The sequence below is a fragment of the Phyllobates terribilis genome, unplaced genomic scaffold (assembly GCF_046119375.1).
Source record: "Phyllobates terribilis strain yellow unplaced genomic scaffold, ASM4611937v1 Scaffold_3__8_contigs__length_932513732, whole genome shotgun sequence".
NCBI classification, from domain to species: Eukaryota; Metazoa; Chordata; class Amphibia; order Anura; family Dendrobatidae; genus Phyllobates; species Phyllobates terribilis.
This window is the reverse complement of record NW_027362763.1, coordinates 854,434,093-854,456,956: the sequence shown is the minus strand read 5'-3', so window position 1 is coordinate 854,456,956 and position 22,864 is coordinate 854,434,093. Positions and strand designations below refer to the sequence as shown.

Here is a 22,864-nt window from a genome sequence, read left to right as displayed (position 1 = left end):
CTCCCTCTCTTCTCTCCCTCCCTCTGTCTCTTCTTTCTCTCTCTATCTCCCTCTCACTGTCTCTTCTTTCTATGCCTCTTTCTCTCTCTCCTCTTTCAGTCTCTTCTCTCCTTTCTTTGCCTCCTCTCTCTTCTTTCTCTCTCCTCTCTGTCTCTTCTTTCTCTCTGTCTCCCCCTCTTTTCTCTCTCTCTGTCTCTTCTTTCTCTCTCCTCTCTCCCTCCCTCCCTCTGTCTCTTCTTTCTCTCCCTCTCTCTTCTCTCACTGTCTCTTCTTTCTCTCCCTCTCTTCTCTCCCTCCCTCTGTCTCTTCTTTCTCTCTCTATCTCCCTCTCACTGTCTCTTCTTTCTCTCCCTCTCTCTTCTCTCACTGTCTCTTCTTTCTCTCCCTCTCCCTCTCTCTTCTCTCCCTCCCTCTGTCTCTTCTTTCTCTCTCTATCTCCCTCTCACTGTCTCTTCTTTCTATGCCTCTTTCTCTCTCTCCTCTTTCAGTCTCCTCTCTCCTTTCTTTGCCTCCTCTCTCTTCTTTCCCTCTCCTCTCTGTCTCTTCTTTCTCTCTGTCTCCCCCTCTTTTCTCTCTCTCTGTCTCTTCTTTCTCTCTCTCACGTCTCTCTCTCCAGTAGCAGTGTCCCACAGAGCCGGAGCTGTAATTTCCACTGTCCTTGGCCTCCAGGGCACCACGACCTCCGGCATCACTGTACAGCTCCTCTCGTGCTCCCACAACCCGCCTACATTGTGTAAGAGGGGGAGGGACCTTTTTTCTTCCGGAACTAATGTTCCTACATTACTGTGTAGCAACCGAGACCGCGCTGCTGGCACACACCGAGGTGTCAAATACGAGGAGCTGCTGCTGGAGCCGTAACATTGGTGAGTGCGCTGGGGGCTGTCGTGTCCATCACTGACCTGTGCTGCTGCTGCTGCTGCTGCTGCTGCTGGAGCAGACATGGTGTCCTCTCTGTGCAGGGAATAATATCATGGCAGTGACAATATCTCACAGCAGCATATAGGAGACCAAGGGAAGGTTTATAGCCAGAATACACACGCACAAACTACATATTATATATTGTCAGACATACCTGACTGTAAGCCTTGCCCAGTATCCTGTAGACCCCTCTGGCTGTGGCACAGGAGCAGGGGACCAGCCATCTATCCCTGACCTCTGTCTTTGGGGAAGCTGTGCTGACACAAGTCCAGAAAACTTTTATACTGTCACTAATAATGTCCTCTGTGTAATGGCCAAAGCCGACTCCGTTGCAAAGCTCGGTATGACATGCAAACTGGTTGTTTCAGGTTCAGTGTGAATTGATGGCTGTATGCGTTGCCAAAACCGCGCAGCAATCAGCAAATTCACACTCCAGTTCTAACAGTTTAAAATTGGATTCAAATTTTAAGGGCTTGACTTTTTAGGAGCACACCGTTCCCCTGCCTCCCAACCTCCTGCTTGCGAAGGGTCGGTGCGCTCTTGATTAAAAGTTTGGACCAGTAAGGCTATGTTCGCACATGTGTTTTTTTAAGTCAGAAATCTGCAGCAAAACTGATCTCAGGCAGGAAATCAGCTGCATCAAAAACGCAGGTTTTGATGCGTTTTTGGTGCGTTTTTTTTTTCACTGTCCTTCTGTTCCTATAAAGTTCTGTGGAAAAAAAAGAACCCATTCTATTTTGACATAAAAAACGCTGAAAAAACTTACCTGAGTTTTTTGGTGCGTTTTTTTCACCACCCATTACTTCCTATGGGTGAAAGAAGTGACGTGCTCTATTTTCCAAAAAAATAACCAAGGCAGAAAATATGCAGCAAAAAAACAAACAAGATGTGTGAACAGAGAATTCTGGTTTATCGTAGACTTTACTGGTACTGCAAAACGCAGCTGAAAATTTGAATAAAAATCTGCAGCAAAGTACGCTGAAAAACCCAACGTGTGTGAACATAGCCTTAGACTTTTTCTGTCCGGGACTGTTGTCTCTTCTATGCACATGCTGAGGCATCGGAGGAGCATCTAGCGGTCTGGCCAGCTTCAGAGCATCGCTTACATGCTCCATATAAAATAACTTGTAATAACTGCGCCCCATGCCTAGTAGACTGGCCGCTGCTGATAGACTGCAGCAGTGGACGGTAACCTAGGCAATAACTAGAAAGTAAATTAAAAATCCTTCTCTTCTTAAGATCGGATAGGATTTATAATAGAAGATGAATTCCAATTTTACGTATTTAACCTGAAGTTGAGAATAACCCTTTTGTTATTTGAGCAAACCGCATTGTGGCCACATCTAAACTGAATGATGGGCACCTATCTGCTACTATATAAGACCTAATCTACACATTTACTAATGAAGCCTCAGTTGGCAAATTGAAAGTATAGTAAACAATCGGCATGTGATCCTCCATGGAGCTGATTTGCCAAGAGATTTTAATGCAAAAACTTTCATCTCACTCTCCTATTATAAACTTAAGATGCCTCCATTAACATCTCTTTGTTGGTTAACTTAATGGGTACCCTAAAATTAATGCAATTGTCCAGTCTCCTGAATGGACAAATGACTAATTATGGGTCTACCATATGCCATATTGTATATCTATAATAGGTGGAGCAAAAAAAAAAAAAAAAAGAATCTCTCCTCTGGCTTGAGAATGAAGTAGGCATGCAGCCATTTGTGAGTGATGTCTCCAACTGTGCCAGCCCAGTCCATTCACGTAGATGGTGGTTTAGACATTGTGCAGCACATCTGTCATTTGGGGAGTGGGGATATCTGCTGCTGGCCAGTCAGGATAGTTACCAAAGCAACATTTATTATATTAGTGTAGTATGGCCGCTCATTAAAGCGTTTTTTCACTTTCACAAAATCAATGTCTAAACATTTCCATAGTTGTAAAACAACAAAGACAGATGGTACTCAGCCATGACGGGTCCAGCGCCAATTCTTTAATGTCTGCAGCGGTGATATCATGGCTACAGTGCACCTCACAATTGCAGCCTGTCACTGAGCTCAACAGCGCATGCCATTCACATCAGCAGAGCCGCTGATTGGCTACAGCCACGATGTGCACTTTAATCGTGACATCATTGGCTACAGCCATGACGTTCCCTCTAGTCGTGACATCATTGGCTACAGCCACGACGTGCCCTTTAGTTGTGACATTATCGGCTACAGCCACGATGTGCCCTTTAGTCGTGACCTCATCGGCTACAGCCACGACGTGCCCTTTAGTCGTGACCTCATCGGCTACAGCCACGACGTGCCCTTTAGTCGTGACCTCATCGGCTACAGCGACGACGTGCCCTTTAGTCGTGACCTCATCGGCTACAGCCACGACGTGACCTTTAGTCGTGACCTCATCGGCTACAGCCACGACGTGCCCTTTAGTCGTGACCTCATCGGCTACAGCCACGACGTGCCCTTTAGTCGTGACCTCATCGGCTACAGCCACGACGTGCCCTTTAGTCGTGACCTCATCGGCTACAGCCACGACGTGCCCTTTAGTCGTGACCTCATCGGCTACAGCCACGACGTGCCCTTTAGTCGTGACCTCATCGGCTACAGCCACGACGTGCCCTTTAGTCGTGACCTCATCGGCTACAGCCACGACGTGCCCTTTAGTCGTGACCTCATCGGCTACAGCCACGACGTGCCCTTTAGTCGTGACCTCATCGGCTACAGCCACGACGTGCCCTTTAGTCGTGACCTCATCGGCTACAGCCACGACGTGCCCTTTAGTCGTGACCTCATCGGCTACAGCCACGACGTGCCCTTTAGTCGTGACCTCATCGGCTACAGCCACGACGTGCCCTTTAGTCGTGACCTCATCGGCTACAGCCACGACGTGCCCTTTAGTCGTGACCTCATCGGCTACAGCCACGACGTGCCCTTTAGTCGTGACCTCATCGGCTACAGCCACGACGTGCCCTTTAGTCGTGACCTCATCGGCTACAGCCACGACGTGCCCTTTAGTCGTGACCTCATCGGCTACAGCCACGACGTGCCCTTTAGTCGTGACCTCATCGGCTACAGCCACGACGTGCCCTTTAGTCGTGACCTCATCGGCTACAGCCACGACGTGCCCTTTAGTCGTGACCTCATCGGCTACAGCCACGACGTGCCCTTTAGTCGTGACCTCATCGGCTACAGCCACGACGTGCCCTTTAGTCGTGACCTCATCGGCTACAGCCACGACGTGCCCTTTAGTCGTGACCTCATCGGCTAGAGCCACGACGTGCCCTTTAGTCGTGACTTCATCGGCTACAGCCACGACGTGCCCTTTAGTCGTGACCTCATCGGCTACAGCCACGACGTGCCCTTTAGTCGTGACCTCATCGGCTACAGCCACGACGTGCCCTTTAGTCGTGACCTCATCGGCTACAGCCACGACGTGCCCTTTAGTCGTGACCTCATCGGCTACAGCCACGACGTGCCCTTTAGTCGTGACCTCATCGGCTACAGCCACGACGTGCCCTTTAGTCGTGACCTCATCGGCTACAGCCACGACGTGCCCTTTAGTCGTGACCTCATCGGCTACAGCCACGACGTGCCCTTTAGCCGTGACCTCATCGGCTACAGCCACGACGTGCCCTTTAGTCGTGACCTCATCGGCTACAGCCACGACGTGCCCTTTAGTCGTGACCTCATCGGCTACAGCCACGACGTGCCCTTTAGTCGTGACCTCATCGGCTACAGCCACGACGTGCCCTTTAGTCGTGACCTCATCGGCTACAGCCACGACGTGCCCTTTAGTCGTGACCTCATCGGCTACAGCCACGACGTGCCCTTTAGTCGTGACCTCATCGGCTACAGCCACGACGTGCACTTTAGTCGTGACCTCATCGGCTACAGCCACGACGTGCACTTTAGACGTGACATCATTGGCTACAGCTATGACGTGCACTCTAGTTGTGACATCACCGCCAGTTAGTAAACAAATGCCAGGTCAGTGACCGAGATCCATGCAATTGTTTTGGCTTCTCTTTTGTGAAACTGGAAAACTACTAGAACTTTATAATGTAGTCGGCAATCAAAGCTGAGTATTGTGCCATAGCACTAAAGCAGTGTTTCCCAAACTCCAGTCCTCACGGCCCCCAACAGGTCTTGTTTTCAGGATTTCCTTAGTATTGCACAAGTGATGGAAATATTATCAAGGTATCAGAAATTGCTAGAGGTTTCCTCACCTGTGTTATATAAAGGAAACCCTGAAAACATGACCTTTTGGGGGCAGTGAGGACTGGAGTTTGGGAAACACTGCTCTAAAGGAACAAGGCTTGGCACTTTATACATATGTACATTGCCTGTTGTATTATCAGTTATTTTTTTTTTTTGCTCTTATATATCGTATAAAAACATTATATAAAAATAAGAAATGAATATGTTCAGCTCATTAATTGTACATGGTATATTACAGATTTGTAGGAGTTTGTAGGTTCATTGTACTGTAATGGGGATGTCTAAGCCAAGTGATCTGTAGGGTCAGCATTTTACTGTCCTGGTACCTGTAGTTGGCCTGTCACCCTTCCTTGATTAGATGGTCAGATGAGAAAAAAAAAAACGAAAAAAGCTGCATCCTGTAACTCAAATATTGGGAGAGAATATTTGCTTAAGTTAATGTGTTGTCAATATTTGACAGTCGTGGCAGCGTACCCTAAAGGTGATCCGTGTTCATGCTACCATAAAAAATTCAGTTTCTTGGGAGCAAGCACCAGTGTCTCTGCTTGAAGACTCATTCCCATGATTGTTATTTTACTAAACCAATATGCTTCTGTACATGCCTATAAGACTCGTACATAATATTGTATTCAGGATATGTGGAAATTTCTTGAATAATACAGTCACACACATAGCAACCAACATAGAAACAGCTGAGCACATGCCCAACATTCCCCATTGACTATGATGAGAAATGCATGCCGCAGGCTCTCCTTTTAGGCATCTATTTTACTCCTCATATGCTGCTTTGTCTGTTGGTTTCAAGCTTGTGCGGCTAATTGGCAAATGGCAATTCATTGGGTCTAGTTTAAGACACATGGGGCAAGATGCATGAGTGTCCTCAGACGAGCAATAGAAGGTAAACTTGTCAAAACTATTATTAAGCAATTATGACCACAAAGTTGCCACAGTTCTACATCTGAGTCATCTAGTGCCCGCTGCGTGGTACGGTAAGTGTATCTAACAGATGTTGTTCAGTTTGTAAGAATGATGCATTAGAGCACAGGAAACGGAGGAAACTTACTCTAAATCTGTTCCCATAAAACATTACTTAAAAATGTATAAATTTAAAATTGGATTTATTGAAATCTCTGCCATTTCTGACATTAAGGGAATATGTCATTAGATTAATGTGCCCGAACCTCATGCAGTATGAATCAGAGACTAGTTGCGCAACTGCAACCAGGTATGTTTTACACTGTGATGTTCTGGAGAAGATAGATTGAAAAGCCGTCCGGGGACTATAGAGAGAGACCTGACTAGTCCAGTGCGGCCGCTCGCTGCCCCACTCCAGTTGATTGACAGGTATCTCTTATATATACTGCCCATCCAGCTTTTCATATTGTGTTCTCTGAAATTCAAACAAATGACAGGTTCCCTTTAAAAGGTTGTTTTTAACATTGAAATGTATAACTTGGCAGCAATGCTATTGTTTGGACCCCCACCGATCCAGAGAATGGGGCTCTGAAATGCTCTGGCGGAAAAGAGCGTTGTACTCCGTTATCTCTCACAGTCCCATAGGGAATGCACAAAGCTCCATTCTTGGGATTCTGGGGTCCTAGCAGCCAGACTCTACTGATCAGCAAAGCCTAATGTGTATGGGTACATTTTCTCAATGATTAATAGTCTTTCATACATAAGTGCATGTTCATATGACGCGTACATTACACATATTTTTTCAATGTTTTTTCTTGCGTTTTTGACTAATTTATTTGAATGTTTGAAAAGTGCTACAAAAACACTGAAAGAATTGACATGCTGTCTTGGCAAAAACACTGCAGGACTCAAACTATGCACGGAAAAAAAAAACAGCGTGTGCATGAAAGTTCAGAAATCTCATTGATTATGCTGGTACAAAAAAAGTAGCACTCTGTAGCGCTATAACATGCAAACATGAAATATGAAATTTGAATTGCATTACTGCACTGGAAAATATGAAAAATTGAGAATACTTAGTGCATAAATTGGCCAATTCATGTGTACCCGGAAGCCACGATAAGGCGATTTTTGTCTGCTGGGACCTATCCTAATGTGAATCCTCTCCTAGGCTGAAGCCTGCATTTATATGGTAAGGTAGGATCCTGCAGTATTTTCTAGAGCAGTAATGCAATTCAAATGTCATATTTGCATGCTATAGCGCTACAAAGTGCTACTTTTTTTGTTATATATGGAGATGGCTACTCTAGTAAGCACCTGTACACACCTGTTTTCAGTTTGTAAGTGACGGTCAGTCTTTGATATTTGTATACATAGGCTCTCTGATAGGTTCCCAGCTGAGAGAATCGCCTTATCATGGCTACTGGGTTCACATGAATGGGCCAATTTATGCTCTAAGTTCTCAATTTTTCATATTTTCTAGAGCAGTAATGAAATTCAAATTCCATGCTTGCATGCTATAGCACAACAGAGTGCTACTTTTTTTTATTAGTTATGTATGGAGAAGGCTGCTCTTAATAAGCACCTGTACACACCTGTTTTATGTTTGGAATAATAATAATCTTTAATAATCTTTTTATTTATATAGCACCAACATATTCTGCAGCGCTTTACAATTCAAACAATTATACAGACATAATTGGCACTGTCGCCATTGGGGCTCGCAATCTACAAGGTTGGCCATTTATATGGATACACCTAAATTAAATGGGAATGGTTGGTGATATCAACTTCCTGTTTGTGGCACATTAGTATATGGGAGGGGGAAAACTTTTCCAGATGGGTGGTGACCATGTCGGCCATTTTGGATCCAACTTTATTTTTTTCAATGGGAAGAGAGTCATGTGACACATCAAACTAATTGAGAATTTCATAAGAAAAACAATGGTGTGCTTGGTTTTAACGTAACAGTATTCTTTCCTGAGTTTTTTACAAGTTTATGACCACTTATAAAGTGTGTTCAAAGTGCTGCCCATTGTGTTGGATTGTCAATGCAACATCATCACTTAATAACATTAATAGGAACAGATCTGGCAAACCGGAATAACGTGAAACTAATAATCCGTTTAAAGAACTGCAACTAATGCACCAGCTTCCAATGTGTGGTTATTTAGTGCATTATTTGCATCCTTTTATTATACACCAATCATGGTCAGTGAAATAGACTCAGACAGTACCAATACAGACACAGGTAAAGATAAGAATTATATTAACCCGTCCCAGAACAAAATATAGGGAACCAAATAAATATAAACAACTCGCTTAACAACCCAATTTTAGAGATATCTCTTAAAGACATAATTAGTGAAATGCGACTGTCTTTTCAAAAGCTCTTTGAACCCCAAATTACTGACATCACATCATCTTTTCTAAACATTAACACAAAGTTGGACAAAACTGAAACAGAATTGGCTACTATACAGTAGTTCAAAACCAAAAAGATGTGGTTGATTCTGTTAATGCTTTACAAAAAGAAATGTCTGCTTTCAATACGCGAATGGCAAACTTTAAGGATCACTCAAGGAAAAATAATTTAAGATAAGGGATGTGTCTGAAACCGTGACTTCCTCTCAACTCCAGAACTATGTCTTGAAAATGACAACTCAGCTGGTTTCAGATTTACCTGATGAAATTATAGTCAACGCATATAGAATTCTGAAATCTCTGAATCTATCTGATAAAGTACCAAGGGACATCCTCATAAGCTTTAATTGCCATGACCAAAGGCACAAAAAACTTACAAGCTCCTTACAACTCCATTCTCTTTAAGGATCTGTAGCACCCTGAGGATTCGGCTGCTACAGGGGTATTGCACCTCAAGCCAGAGGTGTAGTATTCCACTCCCGGGTAAGGATGGAGTGTGGAACTGAGCTCAGTAGGCTGCATGCACTACACACATCCCATTTCCGGGGGACAGACCAATGGTACTCCCACTAGAGAAATGTGCAGGTACGACAGTGTCTGTCCTTGGCTGGAGTGGGAGGGGGGTGGAACATCCCAGTAGTGTAGGGGCAGATAGGGGGAGCAGTCTGGGTAAAGCTAGGAGCTCATTGGGTGCTGGTCACCTGAGCTCACACATATAGGGAGTATATAAGGTGGGCACCATCTTAGATCAGGGTCAGTCTGTCAGAGTGTAACCTGAGAAGCAGAGCAGAGAAGCTCAGCCAGAAGGGCTGACAGGGAGTTGTGGTTCCGGCTGGGCCCAGCTCCAAGGCCAAGAGAGAGAGAGGAGTCAGAAGGACCCAGAGAGAAGGAGAAGGAATCCCAAGACCCCAGAATACAAGCAACAGGGTGAAGGGTTGGCACCTAGGGTACCGGATCCCAAGCTGGCAGAGAGAAAAGCACACCTTAGCCAGAGACCGGAGGTCGTGGGCAGGATCTGCCACGACCCTCACCAAATCCACCCGGAAGGCAGACCAAGTATAGGGTCAGGGAACCCAGAAGGGGTGTACCCACCAAGAGACCCGAGGGAGCCGGACATAGGTGGATCCCTGGTGAGAACGGCCAGAAGAGAGGGAAGGTCAGACAGGAGCTCAGGACCACGCTCCAGAACTGCCTGGGGGTTAGCCGAGTCCAGGACCTGGTGGACGCAGCACGGCTCGGGTGGTCGCTTCAGGCCAGAGTGACCATAAGAACACCCGTAAGTAAAAACCCCTGAACTGCACAGCCCGACTCTGAGTCTTCTTGCTGAATCATCCTGCACCTTCACTACCACCATCCTCTACACCTGACCCCCTGAGGCTATACCCCTCCCGTTGGGGGTTATACTACCTGAGCTGCACACACACCACCAGCCTCAGCGGACCCTGCTGCAGCGGCGGCCGTAGTGACCGCAAATCAACGGGTGGCGTAGTCGACATAAAAGAACATCTAGTAACATCTATAAGGACTGCCACACACTGAGCTTGACACCCTGGGCACGGACCGGGTCACCGCCACTCGGAGACTACAACCCCCATCTGATCCGGCTCCGGGTATCCCCCAAACAACACTGGCCCAGGGGGCGCGTCAGATCTATCTAAACAACTTTACAAGCCAGAAGAACAATCAGCAGCCCTGCAAGTCTACCAAGGAAGCAGAATTTTCACCATTACATCTCCAGAAGGAGGACTGGGATTACTACAACAGTTAAATATTTGATTTTACATCTACACCCCCTGGCAAAAATTATGGAATCACCAGGCTCGGAGGATGTTCATTCAGTTGTTTAATGTTGTTGAAAAAAAGCAGATCACAGACATGGCACAAAACTAAAGTCATTTCAAATGGCAACTTTAGGGCTTTAAGAAACACTAAAAGAAATCAAGATTAAAAATGTGGTACTCAGTAAGGCTAATTTTTTTTCAGACCAAGCAGAGGGAAAAATTATGGAATCACCCTGTAAATTTTCATTTACAGAACTAACACCTGTATCAAATTAGATCTGCTCGTTAGTCTGCATCTAAAAAGGAGTGATCACACCTTGGAGAGCTGTTGCACCAAGTGGACTGACATGAATCATGGCTCCAACACAAGAGATGTCAATTGAAACAAAGGAGAGGATTATCAAACTCTTAAAAGAAGGTAAATCATCATGCAATGTTGCAAAAGATGTTGGTTGTTCACAGTCAGCTGTGTCTAAAATCTGGACCAAATACAAACAACATGGGAAGGTTGTTAAAGGCAAACATACTGGTAGACCAAGGAAGACTAAGGGCTAAGGTAAAATAATCGTGGACTCTGGATGAAAGTCATATTCAGTGATGAATCTGCATTGGGCAAGGTGATGATGCTGGAACTTTTGTTTGGTGCCATTCCAATGAGATTTATAAAGATGACTGCATGAAGAGAACATGCAAATTTCCACAGTCATTGATGATATGGGGCTGCATGTCAGGTAAAGGCACTGGAGAGATGGCTGTCATTACATCTTCAATAAATGCCCAAGTTTACATTGATATTTTGGACAGTTTTCTTATCCCATCAATTGAAAGGATGTTTGGGGATGATGACCTCATTTTTCAAGATGATAATGCATCCTGCCATCTAGAGCAAAAACTGTGAAAACATTCATAAGGTCAATGTCATGGCCTGCAAATAGTCCAGATCTCAATCCAATTGAAATCTTTGGTGGAAGTTGAAGAAAATGGTCCATGACAAGGCTCCAACCTGGAAAGCTGATCTGGCAACAGCAATCAGAGAAAGTTGGAGCCAGATTGATGAAGAGTACTGTTTGTCACTCATTAAGTAAATGCCTCAGAGACTGCAAGCTGTTATTAAAGCCAGAGTTGGTTCAACAAAATACTAGTGATGTATTGGAATGTTCTTTTGTGTGTTTGTTTTTCATGATTCCATAATTTTTTCCTCAGAATTGAGTGATTCCATAATTTTTTTCCCTCTGTTTGGTCTGAAAAAAATTACCCTTACTGAGTACCACATTTTTTATCTTGATTTCTTTTACTGTTTCTTAAAGCCCTAAAGTTGCCATATGAAATGACTTTAGTTTTGTGCCATGTCTGTGATCTGCTTTTTTTCAACAACATTAAACAACTGAATGAATCATAGAATCATAGAATGGTAGAGTTGGAAGGGACCTCCTGGGTCATCTGGTCCAACCCCCTGCTCAAAGCAGGATTCACTAGATCATCTCAGACAGATGTCTGTCCAGCCTCTGTTTGAAGACGTCCATTGAAGGGGAACTCACCACCTCTCGTGGCAGCCTGTTCCACTCATTAATCACCCTAACTGTCAAAAAGTTTTTTCTAATATCTAATCTGTGTCTCCTCCCATTTAGTTTCATCCCATTGCTTCTAGTCTTTCCTTGTGCAAATGAGAATAAAGATGATCCTTCTACAATGTGACAGCCCTTGACATATTTGTAGACAGCTATTAAGTCTCCTCTCAGTCTTCTTTTTTGCAAGCTAAACATTCCCAAATCCTGTAACCGTTCCTCCTAGGAGATGGTTTGCAGACCGGTCACCATTCTGGTCGCTCTTCTCTGAACTTGCTCCAGTTTGTCTATGTCTTTTTTAAAATGTGGTGCCCAAAACTGTACACAGTATTCCAGATGAGGTCTGACCAAAGAGGAGTAAAGACCGATAATGACTTCACGTGATCTAGACTGTATGCTTCTGTTAATACATCCCAGACTTGTATTTGCCTTTTTTGCTGCTGCATCACACTGTTGACTCATGTTCAGTCTATGATCTATTAGTATACCTAAGTCTTTTTCACATGTACTGTTGCTTAGCTCTATTCCTCCCATTCTGTATATGCTTTTTTCATTTTTATTGCCCAGATGTAGTACTTTGCATTTTTCCCTGTTAAAAACCATTCTGTTGGTTGCTGCCCACTGCTCCAATTTATTTAGGTCTTTTTGAATCCTCTCTCTCTCTTCTCTAGTATTAGCTATCCCTCCTAGCTTTGTGTCATCAGCAAATTTAATCAGTTTACCCTCAATTCCTTCATCTAAATCATTGATAAAGATGTTGAACAATACAGGTCCCAGGACAGAGCCCTGTGGTACCCCACTTGAGACATTCATCCAGCTGGATGTGAAGCCATTTACAACCACCCTTTGAGTCCGATCACTAAGCCAGTTATGAATCCACCTAACAGTTGCCTGGTCCATTGCATACTTGGTCATTTTTTCAATAAGGATGGTGTGAGATACTTTGTCAAATGCTTTGCTGAAGTCAAGATATACTATATCTACAGCATTTCCCTGATCCACCCAGTCAGTGATTCTGTCATAGAAGGAAATTAAGTTAGTCTGACATGACTTGTTAGTTACAAACCCATGCTGACTCTGGTTAATCACTTCATTCTTATCCATGTACTTACATACATGTTGTTTAATAATTTGTTCAAAGATCTTTCCTGGTATAGAAGTCAGACTCACCGGCCTATAGTTCCCTGGGTCCACCTTCTTCCCCTTTTTGAAGATAGGAACAACATTTGCTCTTCTCCAGTCTTCTGGGACTTCTCCTGTTCTCCAAGAATTTTCAAAGATTATGGAGAGTGGTTCTAAAATTTCTTCTACGATCTCCTTCAGTACTCTGGGGTGTAATTCATCTGGACTTGGAGACTTGAACTCATTTATGTTAGCTAAATATTCCCTCACAATCTTTCTGTTTACAGATAACTTGGATTCCTCTATTCCTTTAAAAGGACAGTGAAGATCAGTTGATGTTACATTTTCTTTCTGAGAGAAAACAGATGCAAAATAGGAATTAAAAAGTTCGGCCTTCTCAACATCCTCTCTTACCATTTCTCCATTTTCATCCTGTAAAAATCCTATAGGATCTTTGACTTTTCTTTTACTTTTGACATACCCCCAAAATCCTTTTTTATTGCTTTTGACATCTCTTGCAAGCCTTAATTCATTGTCAGCTTTAGCTAACCTGATACGTGCCCTGCAGGATCTGCAGACTGCATTATAATCTTCTTTAGATATGCCTCCCTCTTTCCATTTAATAAACATTTCTTTCTTTCTTTTTAGCATGTGTTTAAGTTCTGTGTTCATCCATCCTGGTTTCCTTAAATGCTTCCCATTCTTCCTACTTTTCGGGATTGTTAACGATTGTGCTTTGAGAATCTCATTTTTAAAAATTTCCCATCCTTCCTGGACATTTTTGTCCTTAAGGACATCCAGCCATTGGATCCCTCCTATTCTCTTTCTGAGTCTCTTAAAATCTGCCTTTCTAAAATCTAACCTTGAAGTTTGAGTCTTCACATGTCTTCCTCCTCTAGTTATCCAAAATTCTATAATAGCATGATCGCTGCCTCCTAGGGTCCCAGCCACCTTTCCTCCTCAACCATTTCCTCCCTGTTTATAAGGATTAGATCCAAAGTAGCAGATCCCCTTGTTTTCTCCCCTACCTTTTGGAAGATAAAGTTGTCAGCAAGAGAGGATAAGAATTTGCTTGACCTGTTAGTTTTACTTGAGAGAGATTCCCAACAAATGTCTGGATAGTTGAAATCTCCCATGACCACTACGTCATATTTTTTGGAGAACTTGGTCATTTGATACATAAAGAGTTCATCCATATCTTCAGCTTGCCCAGGTGGCCTGTAGTAAATGCCTACAATGGTGTCCTTTCCGTTGTTCTCTCCTTGTATTCTTACCCAAACAGTTTCCGCAGTACTCCCAGTCTCTGAAGCTTCAATCTCTGTGCAGATATACGCTTTTCTAACATACAATGCGACACCTCCTCCTCGTTTATCAAGTCTGTTTCTTGCAAATAAGTTGTAGCCTTTTAGCCTTTTATTCCAATCATATGTATCGTCCCACCAAGTTTCAGTGATTCCAATGACATCATATTCCTTTTCCTGCATTAGTAGTTCCAATTCTCCTTGTTTGTTGCCCATGCTTTGTGCATTTGTATAAAAACATTTTAGTTTGTGATTGGTTTCTCTTCCTCCCATATTTTTATTATTTAAATTGTTTTGTCTTTGTTCTTCCTTTCCACTTCCAGTAGCAGAGATCTCAATAGTATTTGTCAGCTGTATGGCTTTTTCTGGCCTTTTGCTTCCCTTCCCACATTGTTCTAGTTTAAAGCTCTCCTGATGAGTGTAGCAAGGCGACTTCCAAATACATGTTTTCCAGTCTTCGTAAGGTGCACCCCATCTATAGCAAGTAGTCCATCGTATAGGTAATTCATTCCGTGATCCAGAAATCCAAATCCTTGTTGACGGCACCATCGACGTAGCCAGTTGTTCACCTGTAGAATCTTATTCCACCTCATTGGTCCATGGCCATCCACTGGGAGGATGGATGAGAAGACCACCTGCGCTCCCAATTCTTTCACTTTCTTGCCTAAGTCTTCAAAGTCACTGCAGATGGTTTCCAGGTCCTTTCTTGCGGTGTCATTTGTCCCCACATGTATTAGCAGGAATGGGTAGTGATCTGTAGGTCTGAAGAGTCTTGATATCCTGTCAGACACATCTTTAATTTTTGCTCCTGGAAGACAGCACATTTCTCTTGAGGTTATGTCTGGTCTGCAGATAGCGGCCTCTGTTCCTCTTAACAGGGAATCCCCCATGACCACCACTCTCCGTTTTTTCTTCACAACATTCTTCTTTCTCCATCCAGGAGGATTCTGAGGGCTTACAAGGTTATTCATTGCTCTCAAAGTCTTATTTTGCTGTATTTCTTCATGGTTCTCCTGCGTGAGAGCCTGGTACTGGTTCCTGAGCAGTATGGGTGCTGACTGCCTCTCGATCCTCCTGCTTCTGTGGGTCACATGCTTCCATTCCTCTGTTTCGTCAGGTGCAGTTCGAATTTCTTCTCTTTCTGAATCATGAAGAGATAATTCTGCTCTGTCTAAGAACTCTTCACCTTCCTTAATGATTTTCAAGGTAGTTAACCTCTCTCCTAGATTTTGCAACTTTTCCTCCAACAGGGACACAAGCTTGCATTTCTGGCATGTAAAGTTTGGCTTTTCCACTGGCAAGTCTGTGAACATGTAGCAGGATATGCAGCTCACCAAATGGCTCCTGGACTCTTCCATGTTCTTATTGTTAATGTTCTGAAAACAGTGAAAAAACTTAAAAAAAAGCTTCAAAATGCCGATGTCCTCCTTTCAGCTCCAACAGCCAAAATCCAGTGTTCTTTGAGCTCGCGGAGACTCTTCACTTACCCCAAAATGCAGTGGGAATATGCAAATTATCTCCTCAGGACTCCTCCTCTGGTTTGAATGAACATCCTCCGAGCCTGGTGATTCCATAATTTTTGCCAGGGGTTGTAGATACTGAACATATTTCCTTTTTGGATTAGAAATCTTTCTTTGCATTTGAAAAATAACTCTTCTCTCACCCAACCAGATTACAAATATTTGCCATTATTACCACCAATTCATCAGACAAAGGAAAGATCCTCTGAAGACCAAGCCTGGATTACAAACTGGACAATAAAACGTGACTATAATACAGGTTACAACAATGTTTTTACAACAGACTGAGTTCCCATTTATTTTCCTTAATGAATATTACAAGAAGATCTACTCTTAGGCTAATGGAAATATTAAACCGAACTTTCCCCTCCTTCAGGGTCGCGGAATAGTTCCCGACCTTGGAAAGTGTACATGTTGCAACTAGCTAAGCTTGTGTTTTGTGTTTGTTACTAACCTTTCTTTTCCTTTCTTTTCTAGCTCTTATATCTATATAAGCTACAATACCCTAATGCTAACTATGTTGCATACTACAAATAATAAGCATAGGTTGGTATTATGTAATGTGTGCTTGTCTTCTCCCTATGTATATTGGGAAATTTCCCTTTCCTTGCATCTCATCCCCCACTCCCTTTTTCCACCCAAGAAGACTTGGTTCGTTTTCCTTCTTCCCTACACATCTCCTTCACCCTCTTCACTTTCCCTGGTTTTATAGTGTGTATTTTTGTTATTTATCTTTTTAATAACTAAAAAATTCAATAAAAATATTTGAGCCAAACCCCCCCCCAAAAAAAAAAAAAAAATCCTGACTTGCTAGACTTTGTTAATTCTGCCTCCCAAAAATCGTAATAGAAAGCAATCAAAAAATGTTGTGCCAGAAAACAGTACCAATAAAAACATCAACTCTTCCTCGCAGAAAACAAGCCCTCACATGACTCTGACAGAAATATAGAAAAATTATAGCTATCAAAATATGGGGTTGCAAAAAATTTATTTGCAATAAAAAACATTTTTTAGTGTGTGATAGTAGCCAAACATAAAAAAAAATCTATATTAATCTGGTATCACTGTTATCGCACTGACCCAAAGAATAAAGTCATCTAATCACTTAAACCGCACGATAAACGGCGTAAAAAATAAATAGAAACAATTCTTGACCTGCTCTTGATTTGTTAATGTTGCCTCCCAAAGATCACGGTAAGGGTCTGCTCACAGTTATACTGCTCTCTACTCTGAGCACTTACACTGGGGTTTTCATGTAAATCTCTGAAATACTTGATTTAGATGGAAGATTTCCTATAATGAGGCAGATGGAGACACTTTGAACTCTCTGTCCTATGATTCGACGGTGTTCGTTATTTTAACCGTGCATAAAAGCACGGTCAGCTACAGTGTTGTGAACCTCTGAATTTGGGTAATGCTGAACAGAGGCCCGACAGAGTCCAGAGTAACTGCTGCCTCATTATAGTGAATGGATCCCTCAGGGTTTTCATCTGAGATTTAGATGGAAACCTCAATATAAGTGCTCAGCATAGAGCACAGGATAAACGTGATCCAAAATGTTCCCAAGAAAAGCTTCAACTCAATCCACAAAAAAAGCAAGTCCCCACTAAGGTCCGTCATCTGTCAATGGTAATATGAGTCTTCCACCTTACTGGTAGCACAAAGGCTCTCGAAAAGCGCTATGGCTCCTCACCCCCCAAAATAAATCCTGCAAATTCTGTGCTCCCAAATCATTGACATTTCTGTAGCGATGAGAGCCTGCTTAATTTATGGGTGCATGTCTTCAGAAGCATGAGCTGGGCACAATGTATGGGCACTACAACGTGCTGGGCACTACAATGGCAGATTTCCAGTTTGCACACAGCAACATCCACTACTACTTTTTTCTGGAAAGCACACATGGAGTCAAAATCGTCACTACACTTGTAGATAAATTCCCAGAAGGGTTTAAGTAACAACATGGGGTAACTAGAGAGGATATTCTGCTCTTCTGACATTTAAGGGCTCTGTATATGGAGTCTGCAAACCATTCTACAATAATTTGTTCTCCAAGAGTCAAATAGCACTCCTTACCTCCTGAGTCTCGCCATGTGACTAAGCAGTACTGTATTGCTACGTTCAGCAGAAATTGTGTAACAAATTTTGTTGCCAGTTTTCCGCATTTCCCTGTGTGAAATTGTAAAATATGAAGCTAAAACAAAATTTTTGTGGTAAAAATGTGATAATTTTTTCTTCACTGCCCAATGGTAAAAAATACTGTGGCACACCCATAGTGTTAATATGATCGCTGCACCCTTAGATGAAGTCATTGAGATGTGTATTTTGTAAAATGGGGTCACTTCTGAGGGGTTCTGCTGTTCTGGCACCTCAGGGGTTCTCCCAGTGGCTCATGGCACCCTCAAACCATTCCAGCAAAATCTGAACTCCAACATGGCGCTACTTCCCTTCTGGGCTTTCCACTGTGCCTCACTGTGAGGTGTTGACATACTCAGGGGAATTTGAGTAACAAATTGTACAGTCCATTTTCTCCTATTATCCCTCTTGAAAATGTAAAACTTGGGGCCAAAGTAACATTTTAGTGGAAAAAATGGTAATTTTCCATTGACTCAGTCCAATGTTATACAATTCTGTGAATCGCTTGAGGGTTAAAAATGCTCACTACACCCCTGAATGAATTCCGCAAGAGGTATAGTTTCCAAAATGGGGTCACTTGTAAGAGTTTTTGTTGTTTTGGCATGTCAGGGGCTCTTCACAAGTGACAAGGCATCCATAATCTATTCCAGCCAAAATTACGCTCTAGAATTCAATTGCCGTTCCTTTTCTTCCAAGCCCTGCCGTGTGCCCAGCCAGTAGTTTTCCACCACATATAGAGTATCGGTGTACTCAGGAGAAATCGCGCAACTTAGTTTGGGGTCCAGGTTCTCCTGTTACCTTCGTGAAAAGGAAAAATCTGGGGTTAAAGCAATATTTTTGCAGGAAAAATGTATGTTTCCATTTTCACTGCTCAGCATTATAAAATTCTGTGAAGCACCTGTGGGTTCAAGGTGCTCAAGATACCTCTAGATAAGTTCTTTGAGGGGTGTAGTTTTCAAAATGGGGTCACTTGTGGGTGGTTTCCACTGTTTAGGTACATCTATTCCAGCCAATTTGGCGCTCCAAAAGTCAAATGGTGCTCTCTTCCCTGCCGTGTACCCAAATACTAGTTTTCCACTACATATGGGGTATTTGTGTACTCAGGAGAAGCTGCCCAATAAATTGTAGGGTCCATTTTCTCCTGTTACCTTTTTGAAAATGCAAAATTTGGGGCTAAATCAATATTTTGGTGGGAAAAAAGTAAAATTGTCATTTGGGATCCTGAAAAACGCAGCAAAACCTGCTTTTTGTAAAGCAGCTTCTTTACAGCCAAGAGAGCAGAAAAATCGAAACATAGCCTAATAAGGCACAACAAGTATCTAAAACATATAATGCATGTAGTACAAGGTAAATTAGTGTTTTTTGCCAGAATTCTACCGCATTTAGCCTAGGAAATCTATCTGGACTGATCAAATTAACACTTTGAGTCCAGATACATGACTTATCAGTCATTTCATGGTATTCGACCTGCTGGAAAGTACACTAATAAGGGAATGATCAAATAGACATAAATTACTAACATTTCTTACATTGGGCTGATTTATGTCACTACAGGTCTCTGGAGGTTTTTGCATCACTTAGAAATCATTTACTAATTTTGAAGACTGCATTTATTAAATTGGAGCATCTGTACCCGGCGGTGTAATGTGCTAGTGAGCAATAGCAACTAACCACATTAAAAAATGTTACATTTCTTGCATATTGGGTTGATAATATACATGTTGTAAGCTTCTGTGTCTGCTCAATAAGCTTGTGTTGGTTACTTAACAACTTCTCTGTTTGGCAGGCTTACAGAAATCATTGACGTTCAGCGATGACTTTGGACCTTTGAGAAGTGAGATGTGTTTCATAGAACTGGGACTTATGGTCATTCTGCGACCATTGCGTTCTTGATGGCAGCCTTCACTAGGAGAACGTTATCATAGAAATCTGTGTAATAAATCTAGCAAAGGAAGAATGTAGCCTTCTACGTATTGTACTTTGTAACTCTTTGCTGATCAGTCATTACAAAAAATCTCAGCATTGTTAGTTCAGCGCTTGCTGTGCTAACATGAGTAATATCATTCAATCTGAGCAAAGGAGCTTGCTTTTGGGCATCCTTTCAGGGGCTGCAGGCGTTGGTATCGCCTTGTTGTGTTGGAGAAGATATGGGAAACATGGCTATTTCCTCGGCTTGCCTGAGAACTGGTCATCTGCTACTAAACAGGATCGGGACAACCAAGGAGCTGTCGTGGTCCTTCAGGGTCGTCAACTGCAAATCTTGGAGAAACTGGGAAGCCTGCTAAAAAGCGTTGAGGAACTCAGGGAGGAGGTAAAGTTTCTGAAGGAAACCATTCCTAAATTAGAAGAACAAATTAAGGATGAGCTAAGAGGCAAGAATGATGGGAGGAAAGTCAGTCCCCAACACAGAAGTCTAAAAAGGAAGAAAAGTGAGATAACAAAGGCCTCGGGTGAATATCCTAGTTCGGAGGAAGCAGAAAGTGAAGGGGGGTAAGTGTCAAGAATATGTACTTTGCCTACATAGATTATGGCAGTGCTGGCCGCTTCTCATGCTTTTTATTCCATACTAATACCAGATTTCTTATTTTGAAAAACACTATGGCCAGCATACTACTAACTCACGGGAGGGTGGTGACACGAGGCTCCTGCTCGCCACCCGTTACCGCAAGACATCATGCCTACTCGAGAAACAAGGTAGAAACAGCGAAAAACAAGTAAAATTGGCATTAAGAAAGATTGTTTTTATTATTCGAATATAAATATATAAATAGTAATACAGAAGAGATACATACAATAATATTGGGTGATTATTGGATAGGAAAAAATTCCGCTACATCTTGAGACCCCTCATAGATATATGTTCATATATACAATGGATACAAACAGTGTCCAAAAGAAGTAAAAATAAAAAAGAGGGAGAAAAGAAAAAACAAGAGGCCGCGGGAAAAATAAGAACACAGGGAGAGTACAAAATGTCAATCCAACCAGGGTGAGATACCCATTCTCTCAAGTAAGAAACTGTAATAGTCAATAATTTAGGGTACTCACCCAGACAGTTGGTACAGTCTCTATGATATGGGGGGCACAGGGGGGCAGATAGTTGTCATCCACGGGAGGCCTCGACGCGCTTTTCGCGTCGGCTTTATCAAGAGGCACCTTATCAAGATGTAGCGGAATTTTTTCCTATCCAATAATCACCCATTATTATTGTATGTATCTCTTCTGTATTACTATTTATATATTTATATTCGAATAATAAAAACAATCTTTCTTAATGCCAATTTTACTCGTTTTTCACTGTTTCTACCAGATTTCTTATTTTGTCTGCCCGGGGAACGTATGAATAACAGTTCTGGTTGTGTGCATCCTCATGCTGCCTCCGCCATTTTACCATCAATTCTCTAAAGCTTGACCATGTCGCCCTCTGGCAACATTGTTCATTATGAAGCTTTGGCCCAAACATATTTTTTTACTTTATTACAACAATTATTACTGTACGCTAACGTTAGCTCATTATTATGAAGATCAGAAAACAGCGTTTTAGTGGCTGAATGTGCCAGGTTTCCCTACAGACATAGGAATTGTATATATGCAAACACTCCATGTGTAATCTCCTTACTCCTGAGTTGAGATTAGTAATAAAGAGCTTATTCTACCTGCCAGATTTATTATGCAGAGTGCTGAAGTCTTTGAATTTAAGACGCCCACTTTAAGCTGTTTTTAATTCATACTTTCTCAGATAAAAAGTCAGATACCTTTCCAGGGAATGTAAAATCACAGTTATCTTGTGTAAATCAAATCAAAGTATTAAAAGTCATGATAAATAGTAAAATTACAAAGTGCTTGTACAAACAAGCAATTTTGCAATTTACTTGCTGTTAAAAATCCTCTCTGTTCTTAAAACAGAAGAATTATTAATTTTATAGTTAACTGCTGATTGTTTAATTTACTGGCCACTTCTGCAGTCTATTAGGGGTAGCTGGCCTCATGGGCGAGGAGCGGAGTGTTTACAAGCTAATTGCTATATAACTTCCAAAGCAGCCACCTTCATTGTCCTTGCTCTTGTCCGATGCTACAGAGGTAAAGCTGCCTGTACTTGCAGAATCAGAGAGTGCACAATTCAGGGCAGCTCCATCAGGAGCACATTGTCTTTGCAATCAGAAAGCCTGAAGGCTGGGGAGAGATGCGCTCCTGAAGAATAATGTTGAGAACCACCATTTAAAGTGGACCTGTCACAAGGTCAAAAATGTCCAGATATATCTGTTGGTGCCCTGATGAAGGGGTGTGGAACACCCAGAAACGTGTAGGCATTTACCAATAAACAAGGATTTTATTACATGTTCCTGACTTGAGGATTTTTCAGCGGCGCGGACGTATATCTCTACCTTCACCGCCTTTGGATTTAATCTCTAGTTTTAACCCCTTGGTGACCAGCCCAAATTTTTCAAATCTGACCTGTGTCACTTTATGGGGCAATAACTCTTGAATATTTCAACATATCCCTGCGATTTTGAGATTGTTTTTTTTTTCGTGACACCTTATATTATATTATATTTAATGATAATGGGAAATTTATGTCAATATGTTTTGTGTTTATTTATAAAAGTATCGGAAATTTGACAACAATTTCTAAAAATTAGCAATTTTTAAACTTTGATTATTTTTTTTTATTCAGGCAGTCATATCACACAAAATATTTAATAACTTTTCCCTCATATCTGCTTTACATCAGTTCCATCTGCAACATGTTCTTTTATTTTGTTAGGATGCTAGGAGGTTTAAAATTGCAGCAGTAATATTTCATTTTTACAAGGAAATTTACAAAGCTTATTTTTTAGGGACCTATTCAGATAAGTGACATTGGAGGACCTATATATTAGAAAAACCCCAAAAGGGATACCATTATAAAATCAGCGCCCCCTCGACATATTCAAAACTGCTATCAAGTAGTTTATAACC

At 42.2% G+C, this 22,864-nt stretch overlaps 1 protein-coding gene across 2 annotated transcripts in view; it reads left to right on the top strand.

Annotated features, from left to right (window-relative positions):
* Positions 1–581: 581 nt before the first annotated feature.
* The window catches only part of LOC141257698 (regulator of microtubule dynamics protein 2-like), a 171,508-nt gene continuing 149,225 nt past the window's right edge, over positions 582–22,864 (top strand). The window contains exons 1-2 of one of the 2 annotated variants that reach the window (XM_073672549.1): positions 582–863; positions 19,692–20,395. In XM_073672549.1, the coding sequence (XP_073528650.1) occupies positions 19,956–20,395 (440 nt within the window). In that variant the 5' untranslated portion in view covers positions 582–863; positions 19,692–19,955. Of the gene's footprint in view, positions 864–5,932; positions 6,043–19,691; positions 20,396–22,864 lie in introns of those variants that run through there. The other variant, XM_073672550.1, reaches the window with a different exon arrangement.